At 40.3% G+C, this 17617-nt stretch overlaps 1 protein-coding gene across 1 annotated transcript in view; it reads right to left on the bottom strand.

Moving 5' to 3' along the window:
• Window positions 1–732: 732 nt before the first annotated feature.
• Window positions 733–17617, bottom strand: part of LOC103777961 (sodium/hydrogen exchanger 7) — a gene marked incomplete at its 5' end in the record, with an annotated part of 37883 nt that continues 20998 nt past the window's right edge. The window contains 4 exons of the mRNA XM_008945528.1: window positions 733–981; window positions 6789–6894; window positions 10224–10306; window positions 13185–13248. Of these exons, the coding sequence (XP_008943776.1) occupies window positions 733–981; window positions 6789–6894; window positions 10224–10306; window positions 13185–13248 (502 nt within the window). The remainder of the gene's footprint in view (window positions 982–6788; window positions 6895–10223; window positions 10307–13184; window positions 13249–17617) is intronic.

The following is a 17617-nucleotide window of genomic DNA, read 5'->3' as shown; positions in this document are numbered from 1 at the left end:
CTCCAGGCTTGTGTTGGGTCAGGTATGTCTTAGACCACAGGAAGCTGTATGTTTTTCTTTTGAGGCACTAGAAGTTAGGCTAATAGTAATAGCCAAGTTGCCCAAAGCTAAAGGGACAAGTAGCTTTCATTGCTTTCCTATTTAAATGCATGGCCAGTGAAGAAATCTTTTCCCTTTTTTCCCTGAAATACATTAAGTACAGCTTGCAGTAATAGATTCCCCACAGTCTTGCATTCATGCACCTGTCATCCTAACGTATACTGTCCCCTTTTACTTGAGTTTCCTCAGCCTCACAAGAGAAGTTAACAATGGATCTTTCCACATTCAGATACACACACATCCTTTTTTATCTCAATGATTATCGTGTCTATATTTCTTCTTCCACATTCCCAAGCTAAGCCAAGACAAGCTCGGTTCTATGACAATATTTTCATATACCTCACTTCAGAGAGAGCTGCTGCAGCTGAACAAGACAATTGCAGCATGCTAGTTATACTTGGATTCAATATGTGGTTGAAAAGAGGAAAATGACCAGTTTTCTCATTCATCTGTTTTCAGACATTTAGAAAACCCCACTGTCAGCATCTTGAGTAAAAAATAGGTGGCATCTTCAGACCCTAGTAAAACCATGTTAACTTGTTCAAATAAACATCCCCACCTCAAGTGACACAGTGGCCTGCAGTCTTCCTTGATCCATCCACAGAGCAAGAGTTATTTTTACTGAGTCAGTAATCATGCATTGTCTTCCAGAGGAAATACTAGCCGGGTACCCCTGCTTGTAATTTCATGATCTGCTGCTCCCAAATCACGTTCCAGTGCTTCCTCTGAACTACTCTTCGCTCTCCTGCCGTCAAGGCTAGTAGTAGCGGTATGGGGGCCAGAAGAACCATTTGCAGTTATTGTTGTATCACCGTATGTCACAGTAAGGTCACCATCATTCAGAATAAAATCAGAATCCTCTTCTCTAAGCTGCTCTTGATTCTGGAGAAAGAAAAAAAAAGAGGAAAAATCTTTGTACAGCACACAACATCTGGTCTTTGCCAAGAAGGCAACCGAATAGAAGAGTTTACCTGTGTGTCAGTATAGAAGCAGTAAGAGGTAAAGTTCCACCTTAAGAAATGTTAAAAATAACCTTGAACCCAGTGTTTGCAAATCCACTTACTGCTCCCTGTATACCTGCTGCTACTGCAGAGAGACGAGGGGGAGCTGAATCCAACAACCAGATTATGAAACAGGTAACTAGGGATTTAGTAACACTGGAAGTGTACCAGAAGTACAGGAGAGATGAGCAGCATATACTGTTTTTTGCATAACAATTTAGAAGGCAATTCACTAAAAAGACTGGAGACAAGCACAATGAAGCCACTCCAGACACAAAGTCGGAGTTGCATCTGTTACTAGTCAAGCTCATTAATAAAAGACTTATGGTAAGAACTCATTAGGCCCAAACTCTTTATATTCAAGTTTTCCTCAACAAATTTTTGTTATAGATGGAAAACTGACCACACTCTGTCAATCCATCTGCTTACTCTTACTTAGTACTAAATAGAGAATTACTTGACCTAGTTCTTAGGAACACTCCTGAGCCATAAAAATACAAAAGACTGATACAAGAAAGTGCTTGCTTCATAGTTTTGCAACTAGGTCTGATGTGTTTTCTTTTCAAAATAATTTAAGAAAGTGGCTCATGAAACCCTGTGAATTTATTTTGGCAGAGATGGGATGGATGAAATACATGGTCAGACTAGAAATTGCTGAAGTGTAGCAAAACAATTTCTCTACGCAGCATAATACAATGGCAAGCAATTGTTCCATGTTTCACGCCTGTTTACCACGGTCTTGGTAAAAGGCAAAACAGCTGAACTGGTCAGAAAATGAGGTTTCCTCATATTTGAGGAGAATTCTATCAGTACTATAAGCTTGCTTTTTCCCAACTGAAAGCAATTATTTCCCCATATGAATAGCTCCACACTGCTTCGCAAGAGCTGGAATGCAAGTGTGCTTGTTGCTGTTCTCCTCAGCAGGCTGGACTCCAGTCAGGCTACGTTCTCCCAAATACATCACTTTCTTCCACTTGGGCAAGGGAAGGAGGGCACACGCTCTGTGAGATGGGATGTCTGTGATCAGCCTGACCAGAAAGCCCTACCTGCACTGCAGAACAGGAGTTCAGGGCGCTTGAGATTGAAAAAGCTCATTAACTTGTCCAGATGGAAAATGCAGTGCCCTGGCTAAACAAAACTTCCTGGGAAAGCTTTCTGTCGTCATTCCAGAATGATGACCAGCCAAAATAAAGCAGCAGAAGTCTCTTGATGATATAGAATATTTAACTAATGAGGACTGGAAGACGTGTAAGGAATTCAGCAAAAACAATGAAAGAAATGGTGTAGTTCAGTGTTGAGTGCAAGATAAGCCCTACTTAGAATGAACACTAATTTCTCAGAACCTTTGTGGCATCCAAATTTATCATTGCATATTAGAGACAGGGTTACTGTGATAAGAGAACTCTGTTCTCAAAAAGCAAATACAGTTTAGGATACTTGCTTTCTTTGATTGCAAAAAAATACCCCACTGAACTACCACCACTATCTTAAGAAAAAAGGCAGATATTAAAGAGTTCAGCAACAGCTGGCAGAAAAGGCCTTTACAGTCCTTCCATTACAAAAAAATGAAAGTCTGAGGGACAAGACCAAGATGATTTAAAAAGGCACATAAAATAATCATCTGTTTCAGAAAATCCGATATCTCTATATATTCTGTTTTTGAAGGAGAGACATCAAAATAAAAATTAAAAGCAGAGAAATGAGTGAGAAGCAGGCAGTTTTTTGACTGTTGACTGGTTATACTTTAGAAGTTGAAGAGGCTGAGAACCAAGAAAGTTGCCTTTCATGGTGTTTTCCCTCAGAGAAGCACCAAGGAGGGTAGGGCAAGACTAACAGTGCACCAGGAGCTCTTGTGATACCAGGGCCATGCGTGAAGCAGGTGCAGCAAGATCCCAAAGCACCTCCTGTTCCACAATGCTATTTAACAGTGAATCCTTGCAGCCATCTATCAGATGAGAAACTGGTAAGAACACACAGTACACCTGAGCTTCCCCAAGAGGCTAAAATCCTCTTGGAAGCACAATACTGAGAGGGCCACAGCCTTTGTACTATATGACAAGTCCTAACTCAGTCTTTGCTGGTTTGTCCCAGGCTTTATGTACTTAAACGTACATAAACACAATCAGTTCTAGAGAAAACATTGAGCTTTCTTCTCAATATAATGAATAGACATTGCCTTATAGGAGCCAAGGTCCACTTACTTATTTCACTCCTGAATAGCACTGCAAGCAATAGGGAATTTATTACATATATTCCCCCAGAGATGTAGAGTACAGATTTTCTATGTTTGCAAGCAAAGCGAATCAGTGAATAAACCTACTTTGCTTCATGCAACATGAACAATTCTTTCAAGAAAGACAGGAAATGTATCCAAGTAGATCCCTAAAGACTTGAAGTTCTTCCAAGAATAACCCTGAACTGGCCTCTGCAATCCCCTACGGTTCTGTAGGAATAGCTTCAATTCTCTCAAAAAACATAGATCTGAACTTCACTTCTAAAACTGACAAACAAGCGTGGCTAAGTACCCAAATCCAAAACCCTGCAAAAGGCTGAATTTTGCTTTGATGTGTTGACCGTAACCCTGAAGGACCTCACATCATTCTGTCCCATTTATGGTACAATTTGCTCATGCTCCTAAGAATGCATGCTGGAGACGTTAGGACGGATAGAACTTTGTTTAGAGTTCCTGCTTACAAAGCCAGCCTGTGTCACCACCTGAGGCAAAGCAAAAAGAAGCACACATGAAGTACCCTGCATCTACAAAGCACTGATAGTCCTCACATACTCTGCTGGGGCTGAACACAGCACAGGCACCACAGACAACAATGTTTGCATCAGAAGATACTCATCTTCTGGCTCCAGAACAAAACCATTAAGTAGTATGCATGCAAAATATATTACAACTTAAATCTAATGCTCTGCTTAGAGTTTCTCTATGTCTTAGCTGAGTTCAAATTCAAGGAAACTAGCAATTTTTGCTGTGAAGCCAGAGCCACTAAGAAAGGGGAGGAGGGAGGCACTGCTGGACAGTTTTCTTAATTGTGACAGTTTTCTCCTCCTCTAATAGTCACACAGAGCACAAATGAAGTTTCCTTACTGGGTTTGCATATTTAGAAAAATAATTCAGTTCCCTCTACTTTCATACCAAGTTGTTGCATGGTGTATGGTGCAAGAACTAAACCTTACAAAAAAAAAAAAAAAGGTGGGAGTGTGCATAGGACACAAAACACACCCCTGAACAAACAAGAAAAAAAAAACTCTAGGAGTGCTTCATCAAGAAGAGCAGATGGTAAGACAGATGCTTCTTCCAAATGGGATACATGGCTGATGAAACAGAACTACTGAAAGTTTCAAAGGCCTTGTCAGAAGGGGAGAAAAAGTAGCCTACATCAGTTTGGGATAAGTTGGAAGGCCTTGCCAAATGGTATACACAGAAGATAACTCTGGGAAAGAAAAATAGGAATCAATTTTTGAAAATTATTTTGAACACTAACTAGAGCAACATTTCATGCCTTTAAGTTCCAGCCTGGATTCTGTTTGGATGTGAAACACTTAATGGCTTAGTGGCACAGTCTTAAAGCAGTGGGAGAACAGCAAGGAATAGTAACACCAGCTCTGGACAAAAAAAATCCACTGTACCTTACCCCTCTGTGATGAATCAGAACCTTAAGTGTATGCCGTGCAAATTCAAGCTGAGAGGATACAATCTTATAATTAGGAATAGGTTGTAGGTGGACTATGTAATAAGATTATTTGACTTTCAGAGTTTAAAATTCCCCTTTGGCACTTCAGTAAAAAGAGGTACTCCCACTCACAGAAATGAAAATGAATTCTAAATAAGGTTGTAATAAATCCAGAGAAGAAAAACAAACAAACAAAAAACACCACCAAACAGCAAAGGCTGAAAACAATACCAAAAAAAAAAACAAAACAGTATAGCCACACACTTGTATGCCTTCTTCTCTGTGTAAATGTCTTAACTGCTCAGATGAGCATGGGAATGAGAGCTAGGGTTTACTACTTCTTTTTGAAACAGTTTCCAGCTATGTTACATTCTGTTGATTATTTACAGACTTTCTTGCTTTTTTAATTCAACATCTTCAGTCTTTAACTCTCTCAGATGTATCATTGAATTTTCCTGGAAATACCTCACCAAAACACAGCTATTCCAAGCAGTTCCTATCTCCCCAAAGACATGGCTCTCTCACTTGGTTCACCTGCACTTAATACGAAGGGCAAAAATATTCCATAGCTTTTTAGCCAGTAATAAAATGGTCTAGTCAAGTCCTGTATAGCAAAGCCAGCCATGTAAAGAAACAAAAAGCAATAAAGCAACTTCAGAGTTTGGAAATCTTGAAAAGAAATTAGAAATAAATTCTCAAAATTATATTATTTCATAAGACTAATGCGCTGAAATTGGAACAAGAGAGAATACAAAGTGAAAGATCCACATTAAAAAACTTATAAGACTGCATTCTTTAAGGTGTATAAACACTTTTTAACATCTTAAGTGTGTTTGTCATAGAACCACTGCAATTAATAATTTGAATAGTCCAAGAATAAGTTTCCATGTGCAGTGGAAGCTAAGAATAAGGAGTAAAGAGAAAAGAAGAGCCCAACTGCTAGAGAAAATGAAAGCCAAAGCTTGCATGCTCATTCTGGTTAGATCCTCAGTTACTGGATAACTAATCTTGTAAGATCATACGTAGATAAACACATGGGCAACACGCAAGTAGGCTAATTGGTCTGATGGATGCCTTCCAGCCTAGATCTGTTCCAAGATCTCCAGTGGCGTTGCAAAGATGGGAGCGAGGCCAATTTCTTGCCTTACTCATAGTTCCAAATAGGCAGCAGACATTTCAAACTTCTTTGAAATTTTACTGTCAGGTAAAATGCTGATGATACCAGAAAGATATGCAGGGAAGTATTTCAGAACTGCAAGTGGAATTCATAACTCCCTATGAAAGGTTTAATAGAAATCTAGTCCAAGACAACTTGAACATAGTAAAGATGTCATCATTCCAGAGAAACTGCAAATTTAAGTGATCTTATACAGTACTATGGTTTTATTTACAAGTGGCTCCTATAAAGCTGTAGATTTCAGAAGCACTGTACAGATAGGAACGACTCTTACCAGGATTCTACAAGAGTAATAGAAGGAAACATTAATTATTGCAAGACAGGGCTGTAAAGACAATATAGTGACCTGCTAGACTGAGATAAGTAACTGATTAATGGTTTCTGAAATGTGAGCTCAAATTTCACAGTGGAAACAATGAAGGGAAGCTCTACCAGATTTCTTTCCTGCATGTGTTCGTGTGTCAGCGTCTTCTCTGAAGGAGACCTTAACACAACCTTAGCAGTAACAGGGGAAGAATCTTGTCCTAAAGTGCTGAGAAGGGTATGAATATTTTGAAAATATTAATTCAACTGATTTAATTGACTAGGTAATTTGCCAATTTATTTTTTTTTAAATATAGTATTTGAACAATAAGATCATCTCTGATTTTACTAACATAAGCTGTTGCCTCAGGGGAGAGGATCTTATCTTTTCTGTCTAGGACAAACCAGCACTTTCTTGCAGCATGTATAGCACACCAGCCTTTTGCCTAAAAAGAAAAAAACCTGCTTTGCTGAAGTTAAATAAATGAAAAACAGAACAGACAAGTATTGAGTTGTTCTACTTACATCATAAACCTGTGGGCTTGTCAGACAGCGGGCTACCAGGCCACACCAGCTGGGCAGAGTTGTGGTTAACGGAGGGCCACTGTGAGTGAGAATTGGCTTTAAATAACTTCAATAGTTAAGGAAAACACATCAGTGCTTGAACACCACTACTGAAAATAAAAAGACAGTTGTACATAAACATGGTTCTGCCCTTGATCTATGTGCTTCTCAATATTTGTATATAAAACATCCACTGCAAAAAAATCTGCCCTTGTAAACAAATAAAATAAAAACATCTCCCCACAATATTTTTCCCTCGATCCTTTTCAGGGCAGTTTCTTTACCCACACACTTAGTGCAAGGGGAACTTGCTACCTTTCTTCTTCAAGTTTCAAGCAGTTGCAACGTTTCCAGCTTTTGGTCTCTCTTAAGTCAAAAGGAGCTTTGCAGAGGTACAAGTGCTCTAGGGTTAATAGGTCCAAGGGTGTTTCTGCTCTGCAGGTAGGAGCATGGTGTCAACACTGCAAGCTAGAGGTAACAAGGTGACATACTTAGGTGTCTCAACGCAGGGAAATAAAAAAATACTGTCCATCCAATGTCTTCAAAGCAATGCAACTGCTTGAACTGCTAGCTAGTGCCTGAGCCACGGAGGTGCAACCAGAGATCTTACTCTGGTGAGGCTCAAAGACATCTCTGCAGTGTACATGGATACACCACACACAGCCTCAGAAAGGCAAAGTGAAAAGTGTATGGTAAGATCCAAGTCACAGCATGGCAGGAAAGCAGTGCTACCTGGACTACATTCAGGGGTATGGAGTGGGAAAGGAAACTATCTTAATATCTCTTCTCATAGGTCTGCCCCCAGGTAAATCCATATTTGTTCACACTAGTACTCCAGACTGGTGATATGGATGCCTGAGGAAGTGCTCAGGAATCAAAAAAGGTGTCTTTGCTACAGAGCAGCATACTGATCATGGCTGGCACAAGAACAGAGCTTGGGAGGACAGCACTAAGACTTCTAAACAGTCTGAAGTCAGTACCACAGGATTTTGGGTTGTGAGGATTTAAGTCAGTCTGATTATTATAAATGTAAATATATATTGCAGATATTCTAGTAACTTTCTTAGGCCTACAAGCACAGAGACCCCCAAGTCCATTTGTGAATGTACCAATTTCCCTGACCCTCTCAAGGTGATTATGGGAAAGAGAGGGGTTAAAAAAGGGTCTGGTTTAGCAGAATGTGTTGCTCCCCTTTAGCAGAGCCTGGCATAGCTGTTTACTTGAGCATATAACCGCATGATTATGCCACTGCGGAGTTATGTTTCTTCCTTCCCTCCTCCAGTAACAGTGTGGCTACACCCAGTCCTGGAAAGAAATAAACTCTTCACCCTTACACTAACCTATCAGCCTTCACATTGCCCTGTGGCAGGCAGGCATGCAGTGACTTGGTTGTAATAAAAAAAAGCCAGTAAAAGACATCTGGTTCTTTGTAAAAATTGCCATTTTCTTCATGTTCAACAATTGTGGGTGAACCCAGATAAAAGCCCATGACACTGAATGAATTCTGCAGGAATGAAGTCCCTGGTTATCCATCCACACAGAGCTCTGCAGGCAATAGCCAGCATTGAAGCACACTGCAAAGTGCAGCTTACTTGCAACTTCTTGAAGTTAAGAGTGAACTTCGAGACACTCTGCCTTTCTACCCACAAACCAAGTGAATGCATCAGCAAAAAATATTTTGACATTTAGCCATGGGTACAGAGGTGGCAGTTTTAAGAATCATCCCTTCCATGCAATTTAAGCCCACTCAGCCAACGCTTATCTGAATGCCTCCTTGCAACAGAAGGAGCACAATTTTCCCTCTAAGATACAGTAAGACAGTTCTGCTTCGGGATGTCAGTTTGCTTGGCACAAACTTCAGAGAAATCTTCCCTAAAGATTGCTAGTGATGACTGAAAAAGCAAACGCACTATCAGCATCCTTTAAGCTCCTGTGAAGGTGGTAATTAAGCTGTGGTTTTCACCTAGCACCCCGCTGCCCTTGCTGCAGCTGCTGGGGACTGCACTTGTGCTGGCCTCAGCCCAGGGGAAGTCAGCACTGCCAGCTACTTTTTCATGGGGCACTCCCTTTTGTGAAGGCAGGGGAAGAGGACAGCTCTGCTTCCTTCTTAAAAAGGCAAAGAGAAGCAGTCAGCCACAGCCAGATGTTTCTGTGCTCTTACCACAGAAGCCTTTTTTTTTAAATAACAAAAATTGACCTCAGTACACTTTGACACCAGCCACTACAACTCAAAGGGTTAATGTGAAATTTCTAATATTTATGAATGTTTAAACTAGCACATACATTCCCTTCTGGGCTTCGGCTTAATACCACTGCATCTGAAAGCATCAGTCACAAACACATTTTTGTCCTGAACAGGCAGCTAACTAATGCTTTCAACACTATACCTGGGTTTCCCTGTGTGGGGAATCCTGGTGCACAAGGCATGGAAGGAACTACTGTGCTCCAACCAGGCCAGCAATCTCTCACCAATTAATGGCCAAGATCCCAGTGGAAAGACTTATTTCTTAGATGCAAGCTGCAATAAGGTTAGGGCCCTCTCACAGGTATTTACTTTTATTTAACTGCCCCAGAAATTACTAGGAATCAAGAACTGAAACTTAGTTGAATTTCTGTGTGTAAGTGATTTACCATGGCCATAAGATTATCTTTGTGATTTTCAACTAAGTGAGTGTAAACTGCTAAGGAGGGGCACTTGTGTGACATACCGATTAAGAAAATGCTAAGTAGATTAAAAAACACAAGTGTGAAAGATAGGACAACTACACAAAAGTCACTCAGAAGCTTAAACAATGCCATCTAAATCTTATAATAGCAGCTTCAGAAAAGTTGCCCAGTACTACATACACACAAGGACATTCTCTGCTTGAACACCTACAGGAAGTTCTGGATATACTGAAGGTAATAAGCTGGATCCCATGTAGATTTTTAGTTCCAGAACTTCTCATATCAGTAATGGGTTTCCAAAAAGGACTTAATCACAAAAGTAGATAGCTCTTCAGAGCAATGAGTAGGGTGTCAGACATCTGCAGCAAACTGGAAAACTAATTTGAGCTATGAGCATCAATGAAAATTAGAACAGATTAACTGAACAAAGTAGAGGATCTGAAATAGTTAACTGGCTGTCTTATTGTTTAGGAAGGACTGTCAGTTCCTACAGATGATTAGTTACTGTCCTCCAGCAAGTGTGACATGCCATGTGTTAGAGAAAGGAAAGGTCTTCTTCCTGAGTCAGCGAGTTCAGGCTTCAGTTCTATGCCTTGAACTCATCAAGTACTTCATCTTTCTCCTGTTTGACTCTCTCAAGTGCTTAAGGCTACATATGGGTACACAGAAAAGAAAAGAAAAGCAAACATTTCATGCCTTGATGCTAGGCTGTGTTTTCAAAAAGGATACTTATGGTCAAAGCTATACCATAGCCTGAAAAGCCAAGCACTTTCCTGCTTTGTCCTGTTCCTTCTTTCAGAATCTGGGCCATCCTAAAAATAAAACAAAAAATATTCAATTATTTCAGGCAGGAAGAAAATTCCAAATCATACATTTCAATTATGCATGTTATAACATTCTGTCCAAACAAGCCAGATTACTTCAGTACTGTACTTGAGCTGCAGGAGAAAGCTATTGAGAGACATGAATATACTGAGAAGGTTGCTTTCCCTAGAAAGACCAGGAATGACTGCATAGAAGAGGCTAGGACTTCACTGCCCTCAAATTACCTTAACGAGACCTCAACCACAAAGTTCCCTTGAATCTAAAAGCTTGCAGCACAGTTAATGCACTAATGGATATAGAAATAAGTCCAAACTGACAAATAGGGTCTCGCTGACGTCTCATCCCCATCCCCCTCCCAAAATAAATGAACTGGAATAATCCAGACTGATCCCTATTCATTGGCTGGTTGGCTTCCTTAACTCTAGGTCCATCTGACGTTCTTTCCTTAAGCCTATTGCTCCCTTGGAAGAAGAAGGGAATTTACCATATCTGAGAAACTCTCACAAACCTAGTGAAATACATCACACTTGAAAGAAACATCCTTAACAGGGAATCGATATAAAATCACAAGTGTGGAAGGTCATGCAAATTTCCTAAGTCCTAGATCAACCTCAGAAGTGCTCACAGTGTTAAATATAATCCCTTCATTAGCTGTGCTGCAAACCATCGCACCAGCTGGTCTGCAGCTGCATCTGGCTTTACTTTTGTTATTTTATTTTATTTTTATTTTGTTGCTGTTTTTGGCTAGAGGCCAAAGTTATACACAGGAAAACAGATGAAGCAAGAACACCTTGTATGATTCTTCTTCCAAACTACTAGCAAAGAGCAAGACACTATTGTCCTGTGTACTTCTGATCTAAAAAAAAAAAATCCATGATCCACCAGGAGTTAAAGCTTAGTACATTTTCACTCCCTCCACATCCCAAATGATGTATTTTATTTAACTGTGACATGCTGCTAATCTTGGCTTGGTGAAAGGAAAAGGAATCCAAAGGGAACTGACTAACAGACTCCATTAGGGAAGCAATGCACGGTTTAAGAAGGAAACGAATGGGTAGAGCCCTTTATGTTTACATGGGAAAAAAACAAGCACCATATTTCCACCCAGACACTGAATGGAAACAGAATACCCATGCTCTGTTTCCTGTTAAAGCAATTTCTCAAATACTGACAAGCTCAGTCTGAACTGGCCAAAGCCATTGCAGAATTACAGAATCATAGAATGTTTTGGGTTGGAAGGGGCTTTTACAGGTTATCTAGTCCAACCCCCTGCAGTAAGCAGGGACATCTTCAACTAGATCAGGTTGCTCAGAGCCCCATCTGTCCTGACCTTGAATCTTTCCAGGGATGGGGCATCTACCACCTTTCTGGGCAAACTTTGCCACTGTTTCACCATCCTCACTGTAAAAAAAAATCTATGCCTTAAATTTAGTCTGAATCTACCCTCACTTAGTTTAAAACCATTGTCCCTCATCCTGTCACACCAGGCCTTGCTAAAAAAATCTGTCCCCATCTTATAGACTGCCCTGTATCCTACCACGATACCACTTCCTAACCTTGGTTTTATGCAGTAACTGTGGCCTTCATTGTAAAAAATGTTTTGTGGCCTGGCCTTCTGATTGCTTCCAGATAAATACAAAACCAAGTTCACCCTTTTTGGTATCCAAACCTACTATTTCAGAAACTATTTTGTGTGCTAGACATAGGCTTCTACAAAGAATACAGATGCCTAATTCAGTTTCTGCAATGAAAGAGATGCTTCCTGAGCAAGTAACTCTTATCTGTACAACCTGTGACACACTCAAAAAAAAAAACAAGGCAAGAGACGTCACTAATAACAAACCTGATTCCAAATACAGCAAGTATCCCATGCAAGTCTCTGTGACCATCCTGAACACCAGCATCATACAGCCTGATGTTTACAAAGCAGAGCTCACGCCCTAAGCATCCTGTGTCCAGAGTAATCTGTCTTTCCTGTCATTCAGCTTCCTCTAGTAGGTTTCTACACAAGCCACCAGTTGTGCTACTGAACAATTAGTGTCAAGCAGTACTCTGGGAGAGTGAAAACTGAGGTCTGGACAGAGGAAGCTCCCAGTTAACTCTTCAGAAATGTTGGGGGTTTTGTTCAGACCTTTCACTCCTCCTGTGAACTCACTCTGTTTATAGTGAGGAAAACTGAAATTTCTGCTATGAACAACACGTTTCCAACAGTCTTGTTTGCCAGTAGCATATTGCAGGGGAAAAAAGTCAACTCTCAGGTTGTTGCTGATGTATAGAAAACTGCACTAAAGAGCTACAGCAACAGTTTGCTGATTATAAATGACAATTTTCCAATGCTCCTTTTGCCTTATACAGGTGGTAAGTGTACAGGCAAGCTCCAGCTGACTTGTAGTATGGTATACCGGGGCTCAAATTTGATTAGCAAACCTAATCTTTGATTCTAAGCAAGTCCAAGGGCCAAGATTTGGTATCCGTTATTGAACAGAAACCAAGAGAATTATTTCTGGGCCAGTCCTGGGAAGGACTGTTTATGCTGTAGTGTGTTAAAAGCAAGTACAGTGGGTGGGTGGGGGAAGAGGAAAGCACATTGTTAAGTAGAGTGCATTAGTAGATTTGGGAAGGTTTGTGATGCCATATATGTATATATATATATACACACACACAAAAATTTTAATGCTGCAGATTACACTCAACACCACAGAATGTTTTTCAGCAGGCATTACTTGAATATTGTAAATTAAACTGCATTACTGACTTGCCAGCTAGGAGAGAAAGGTTTTATCCATGCACATAGCTTCTGCAGTTCTTTATCACCTCAGTTATAGAATAGGATCAGCCTAATAGAGAAGTTATGTCATTACTTACTCCTTGTAAGACTTGAAAGCTGTCATTAGTAGGTGGAGGATCCTGATCTGGGTCAACCCCAACCCTACAGAAACATTAGGAAAACAAAGCAAGTGGTATTACTGAGGGTTGCAAATGCTGCAAGTTTGGCAGAACGCATTTTAAAAGCCCTTTAAGCACCCAGCAAAGCTGCATTCAGAGAGGTTATAAGAATGGTTTGAGGAAGAGCTGTCCATTATTCCCCTGCAGTTACACAGCTATAAACAAGATACTTTTTCACTCAATCAGCAACTACCTGTAGCTTTAACTCCATCTCTGCATCAACTTTAACCGCTTACCTTTGCTGCAAATTCTTTTAGGACACTGGCAAACAATATTTTTGGCTTAAAAGGTGAACTGTGGGTGATATCCTCTTCAGTGGAGAACATCTCTCATGTCCAGGAGCAAGAAACCAGAGACTAAGGATAAGCACAGCCTAAATATTTGACACAACAAATAACTTATCTGCCAGATAGGCCTCAGAATGGCTCAAATACATGATTAAAAAGCCACACACACACACAAGTTTCAGTGCACCATGTAAAGCAACAAAAATACTTTTTAAAGACTCATAATATTAATTACAAGATTCATTCACCTAACACTGAACAGCCACAGCAGATTATCAAGAAGTCTCTCTAGTCCAGCCTCCCACTTGAGTGAGTGTCTGTATTATGAGGTGGTAGATGATTACAGAATAAGAAACTGTCTGCTTGCTTTTGCATAGTTAGTGAGCATCATATTACTGAGCAGTCCTTTCACATAGTGCTCCTATCCCAGATGGGCCTTTCACCCTTGCAATTACGTTCAGGTTTTTCTGGTCTGTTTTGGGGGTAGCTATTGTCTGGTTTTGAATCCTATTCATGCCCTTAATCTCTGTGTTCCCTTGTACAACCTAGACTTCCAACCTCAAATGTTAGGTAAGATTGCCAGTCTCACATGTGTTGTGTTTCAGTCCTACCGCATTGCATAATAAGTGTAGGAAAGTGTATGCAATGGCAAAAATGTTGTCTGAAATGGCTAACCTCTTCAGTTCCCCTGTCTTGGAAGGGACAGAGCTGGTTTAGTGCAATTTCTTTGTTCCTTAGAGTTTTTGTCAGCTATTCCTAGCCACGGTGTTTATGCAACATCCCTGAGGGTAACCAGAAACCACCAGAACCTTTCTAGTAAGAGCAAATCATGTGTGTCCCAGGGACATGTTCTTGCGTAAGGCAAGCAGTGATCCAGACATGATTTACCTTCAGGCACAGAAGACAGCATGGATTAAACAAAAAGGGAACACCTTCAAATAACTTCCAGGGCAGCACTTTGTAATAGTACAGTGGAAGAAGAAAAGCAGGTGTTGTACTAAAGTTTTCAGTCAACCTTGTAAACTCATGGCCAATACGAGGCCTCAAACGACTTCATGCAGTTCAGGGGAAATCCAGAAGCCCATGCTAAGACAGCCTGGGGCAGCCTCATGTGTGCTGACCCAGTCCTCTGCTGGGATTTTGAGTCTCTTCTCTTTCCTCAGCACTTCCTTTTTCCACACACAGTCATCTTAACCCTCAGGCACATTTGGCCTGAGAATTCATTGGCACTGACCAGCCTCAAGACTGAAAACCTTCAGCAGTTTAGGGGAACACTGGACAGACAGATCTGGTACTGGATTGTAACACATGCTAAAAAAACCCACCACACACAAGAGCTCTGGAAGGTTACGAGGGCTTAAATGTTACTGCTTAGGCCACCATGAAGCAGTGAAGACATTAGAAGGGTTATCTGCAGACAAACTAGTTACTTAATGAAGGCTCACGCAGAAAGCAATGTCAGGAAACCCACTCAGTATGGCAATATAGATAAGATTGCACATGCCTTTATAAATACACAGGAGATTTGTGCCTTTCTGAAGCCCAGCTGCACATGGGGGAGGGTCACCACACTGCACAGCAGCCGTGCTGGGGTAAGCTGGCCCTGCAAAGCAGGAGTTCAAGAAGTGGCTCAGGAAGATGAACATAGCTTGCATTCCTGAAATAGTTTCAGCTTACTGAATCACCCATTCACTTCACAGCACATAACACAACCAAACAATTCAGAATGTCTCAGGGTTTACTTAACTCACAGATTGTGCATTTGTTTTGGGGATTTTTTAACTGCCCTTAGGCAGGGGAAGGGGGTTTAGTAGAGGACAAAAGCAGGATGACCATACTGTTCAATGAAAACCCATAGGGCATCACAGGGCAGGTGTTTGGGTTCACATTTGGGCTGAAGAGTAAAAAAGAGTTTTTCTATATTAAAATGGTTCAAGTCCTAGGGAAAGGGAAAAAAAAAAGAAAATCTTACTACAGACATTCCTTTCAATATTGAAATAGCAGATTGACACTGAATTGTCCATTTACATTTTTTTTCCAAACTTATTCTTCAGGTGAATTTATATTTTGAGTGCTGATAATTATTCTTTTCTACAAATCACTTTCTTTTAAGTTCATGTTTCAATGTGCATTCCTCATTTCAAAACAGTAACGTATTTTGTGTTAATCTTCGAATTCCTACAACTACTTTTTGTATCTTTCAACCACCATCCTGTGTCTCTTTATCCTCTACTTCTGCATGAACTATGTAGGAAGCAAGTCTGGCTAGTTAAGTTTCAAGGTATGTACACCCTAGTCTCATGACAAACATCATGTTTTTGCAGGACCTGCCCCCAAACTGGTAAGAAAATCTCATCTTTATCACCTGAAACAAAACAATACCAAAAAAAAGTCAGGTCTCTCCCAACCTCCTTTGAAGTTAAGAGAAACACAGAAAACATCTGGTTACTTCATAACTACTTCCATAATTAAAAGTACAAGTAAAGCTGATGCATGCATGTCTTGCATGTTTTTTTCTGGTGGTTAAATGGAGGAAAAAAAAAAGCACCGCACATTCTTAAGTCTATTTTAAAAGCTTCCCGTAATTTAACTGTGCTGTAAAGGCCAATATAAGTTCTCATTTATTTAACCAGCTTTTAAATTAGGATAAATTGTTACTGGATTGATTTACACCCTCTGGGTGTCGGGGGCCTTATGTAATGATTGTGTTTTGCTCAAAGCTCCCTAGCAGGAAGGCAGGTGAGCAAGCTCTGGTTGAAAGCTGTTTTGCTGGAGAGGCACAGTCCATGTGGTGGGAACCGAGAGGCACATCTGCTGAGGGACAGCCGAGCCCAGGTCAGTGCAGGTGCCAGCAAGCGCCTTCATCTTCCCCTCCACCCTTTCCGAAAGCCCACTGCAGCAGTTGTGAGCATTCCCTGAGGGGGTACAGCAGCAATTCAAATAAGTGACTCTTACAAAGCAGATGCAGTCTCTCAGCTGTAACAATGCATGTATGTCCCAAAACTGGTGAAAAAATCCACCTATTTCCCCCATGAGCATCAACTCGGTATTTGACAGGATACCTTAGTACTTCAGTACAGTTACGAGTACATCAAGTTCAGCCAGCTTTATTTCTGCCTTGGGAAGTTTACTGGAATCTGGAGACAAGAGTATGCTACAGTAAAAATGAATCCAATTTAAGTATATTTCTTCACTCCTACCTAATTAAAATATTTTTTCTGATTTTAAGGCATAGAAGGCTTTTCATGCTTTAAGAGCTGCGTAATAGCGAAGGGACTGACCACCATTGAGCCTCTACTGCTCAATACCAAAGCACTGCATTTTTGCTCTTAATTGATTCCTGACCTACTTGGTCCTTATTCTACAGTTACAACTCCAACATCACATGTAAGAGAAAGATTACTCAGATTTGATCCCTCAAATGTGAAGCCTCCAGATAATTCAGTAATTTAAACAGTGTGGTAGAACACAGTTGACATAAAACACGGAAGACAAAGTAGAAACTAAATGAATGGAAAAGAATGGTAACAAAAGCAGCTAAAACTACTTCAGCTTCTCCACTACGTAATTTCAAAATGGGTGGAACCATTTCTTTTGATACTTAAAAAACCCTTCCAACGCCCTGCAACACATAGATGACAATTTACAGAATATCCAGCTTTATTACATTTTAGAGCATGCAATTACTGTGGCAACCACTAAGAATGAATGTAATAGATAATAGTTCTCAGATTCTTTTTACAAGCTAATATTCTGCACCTCTGGCAAATTTAATGGTTTGCCGGGAACCTTCAGGCTTGACGGAGTACATTAAAAACTTACCATTGGCCCGTCCCAATGAGTTTTTTTCACACAAATATTCTGTGTATATTTTTATATACATACATGTACACACAAATGCACATCCCTCTATAGAAGCCAGTTAGACATTTATTTTGTTTTTCCTTCTCTCTCTGTACAGCTGTTCTAGAAACCATCAACTGGATAATCCTAGTCTTCTGGTTTATCTCCACTCTTACTAGCATTTTCCATATAAAACGATGTGATAACCCTCAGTTTTCAAAA

The sequence above is a fragment of the Merops nubicus genome, unplaced genomic scaffold (genome assembly GCF_000691845.1).
Source record: "Merops nubicus isolate BGI_N331 unplaced genomic scaffold, ASM69184v1 scaffold5998, whole genome shotgun sequence".
NCBI lineage: Eukaryota > Metazoa > Chordata > Aves > Coraciiformes > Meropidae > Merops > Merops nubicus.
Note: the sequence above shows the minus strand (reverse complement) of the source record. Positions and strands in the feature narration are given on the sequence as shown.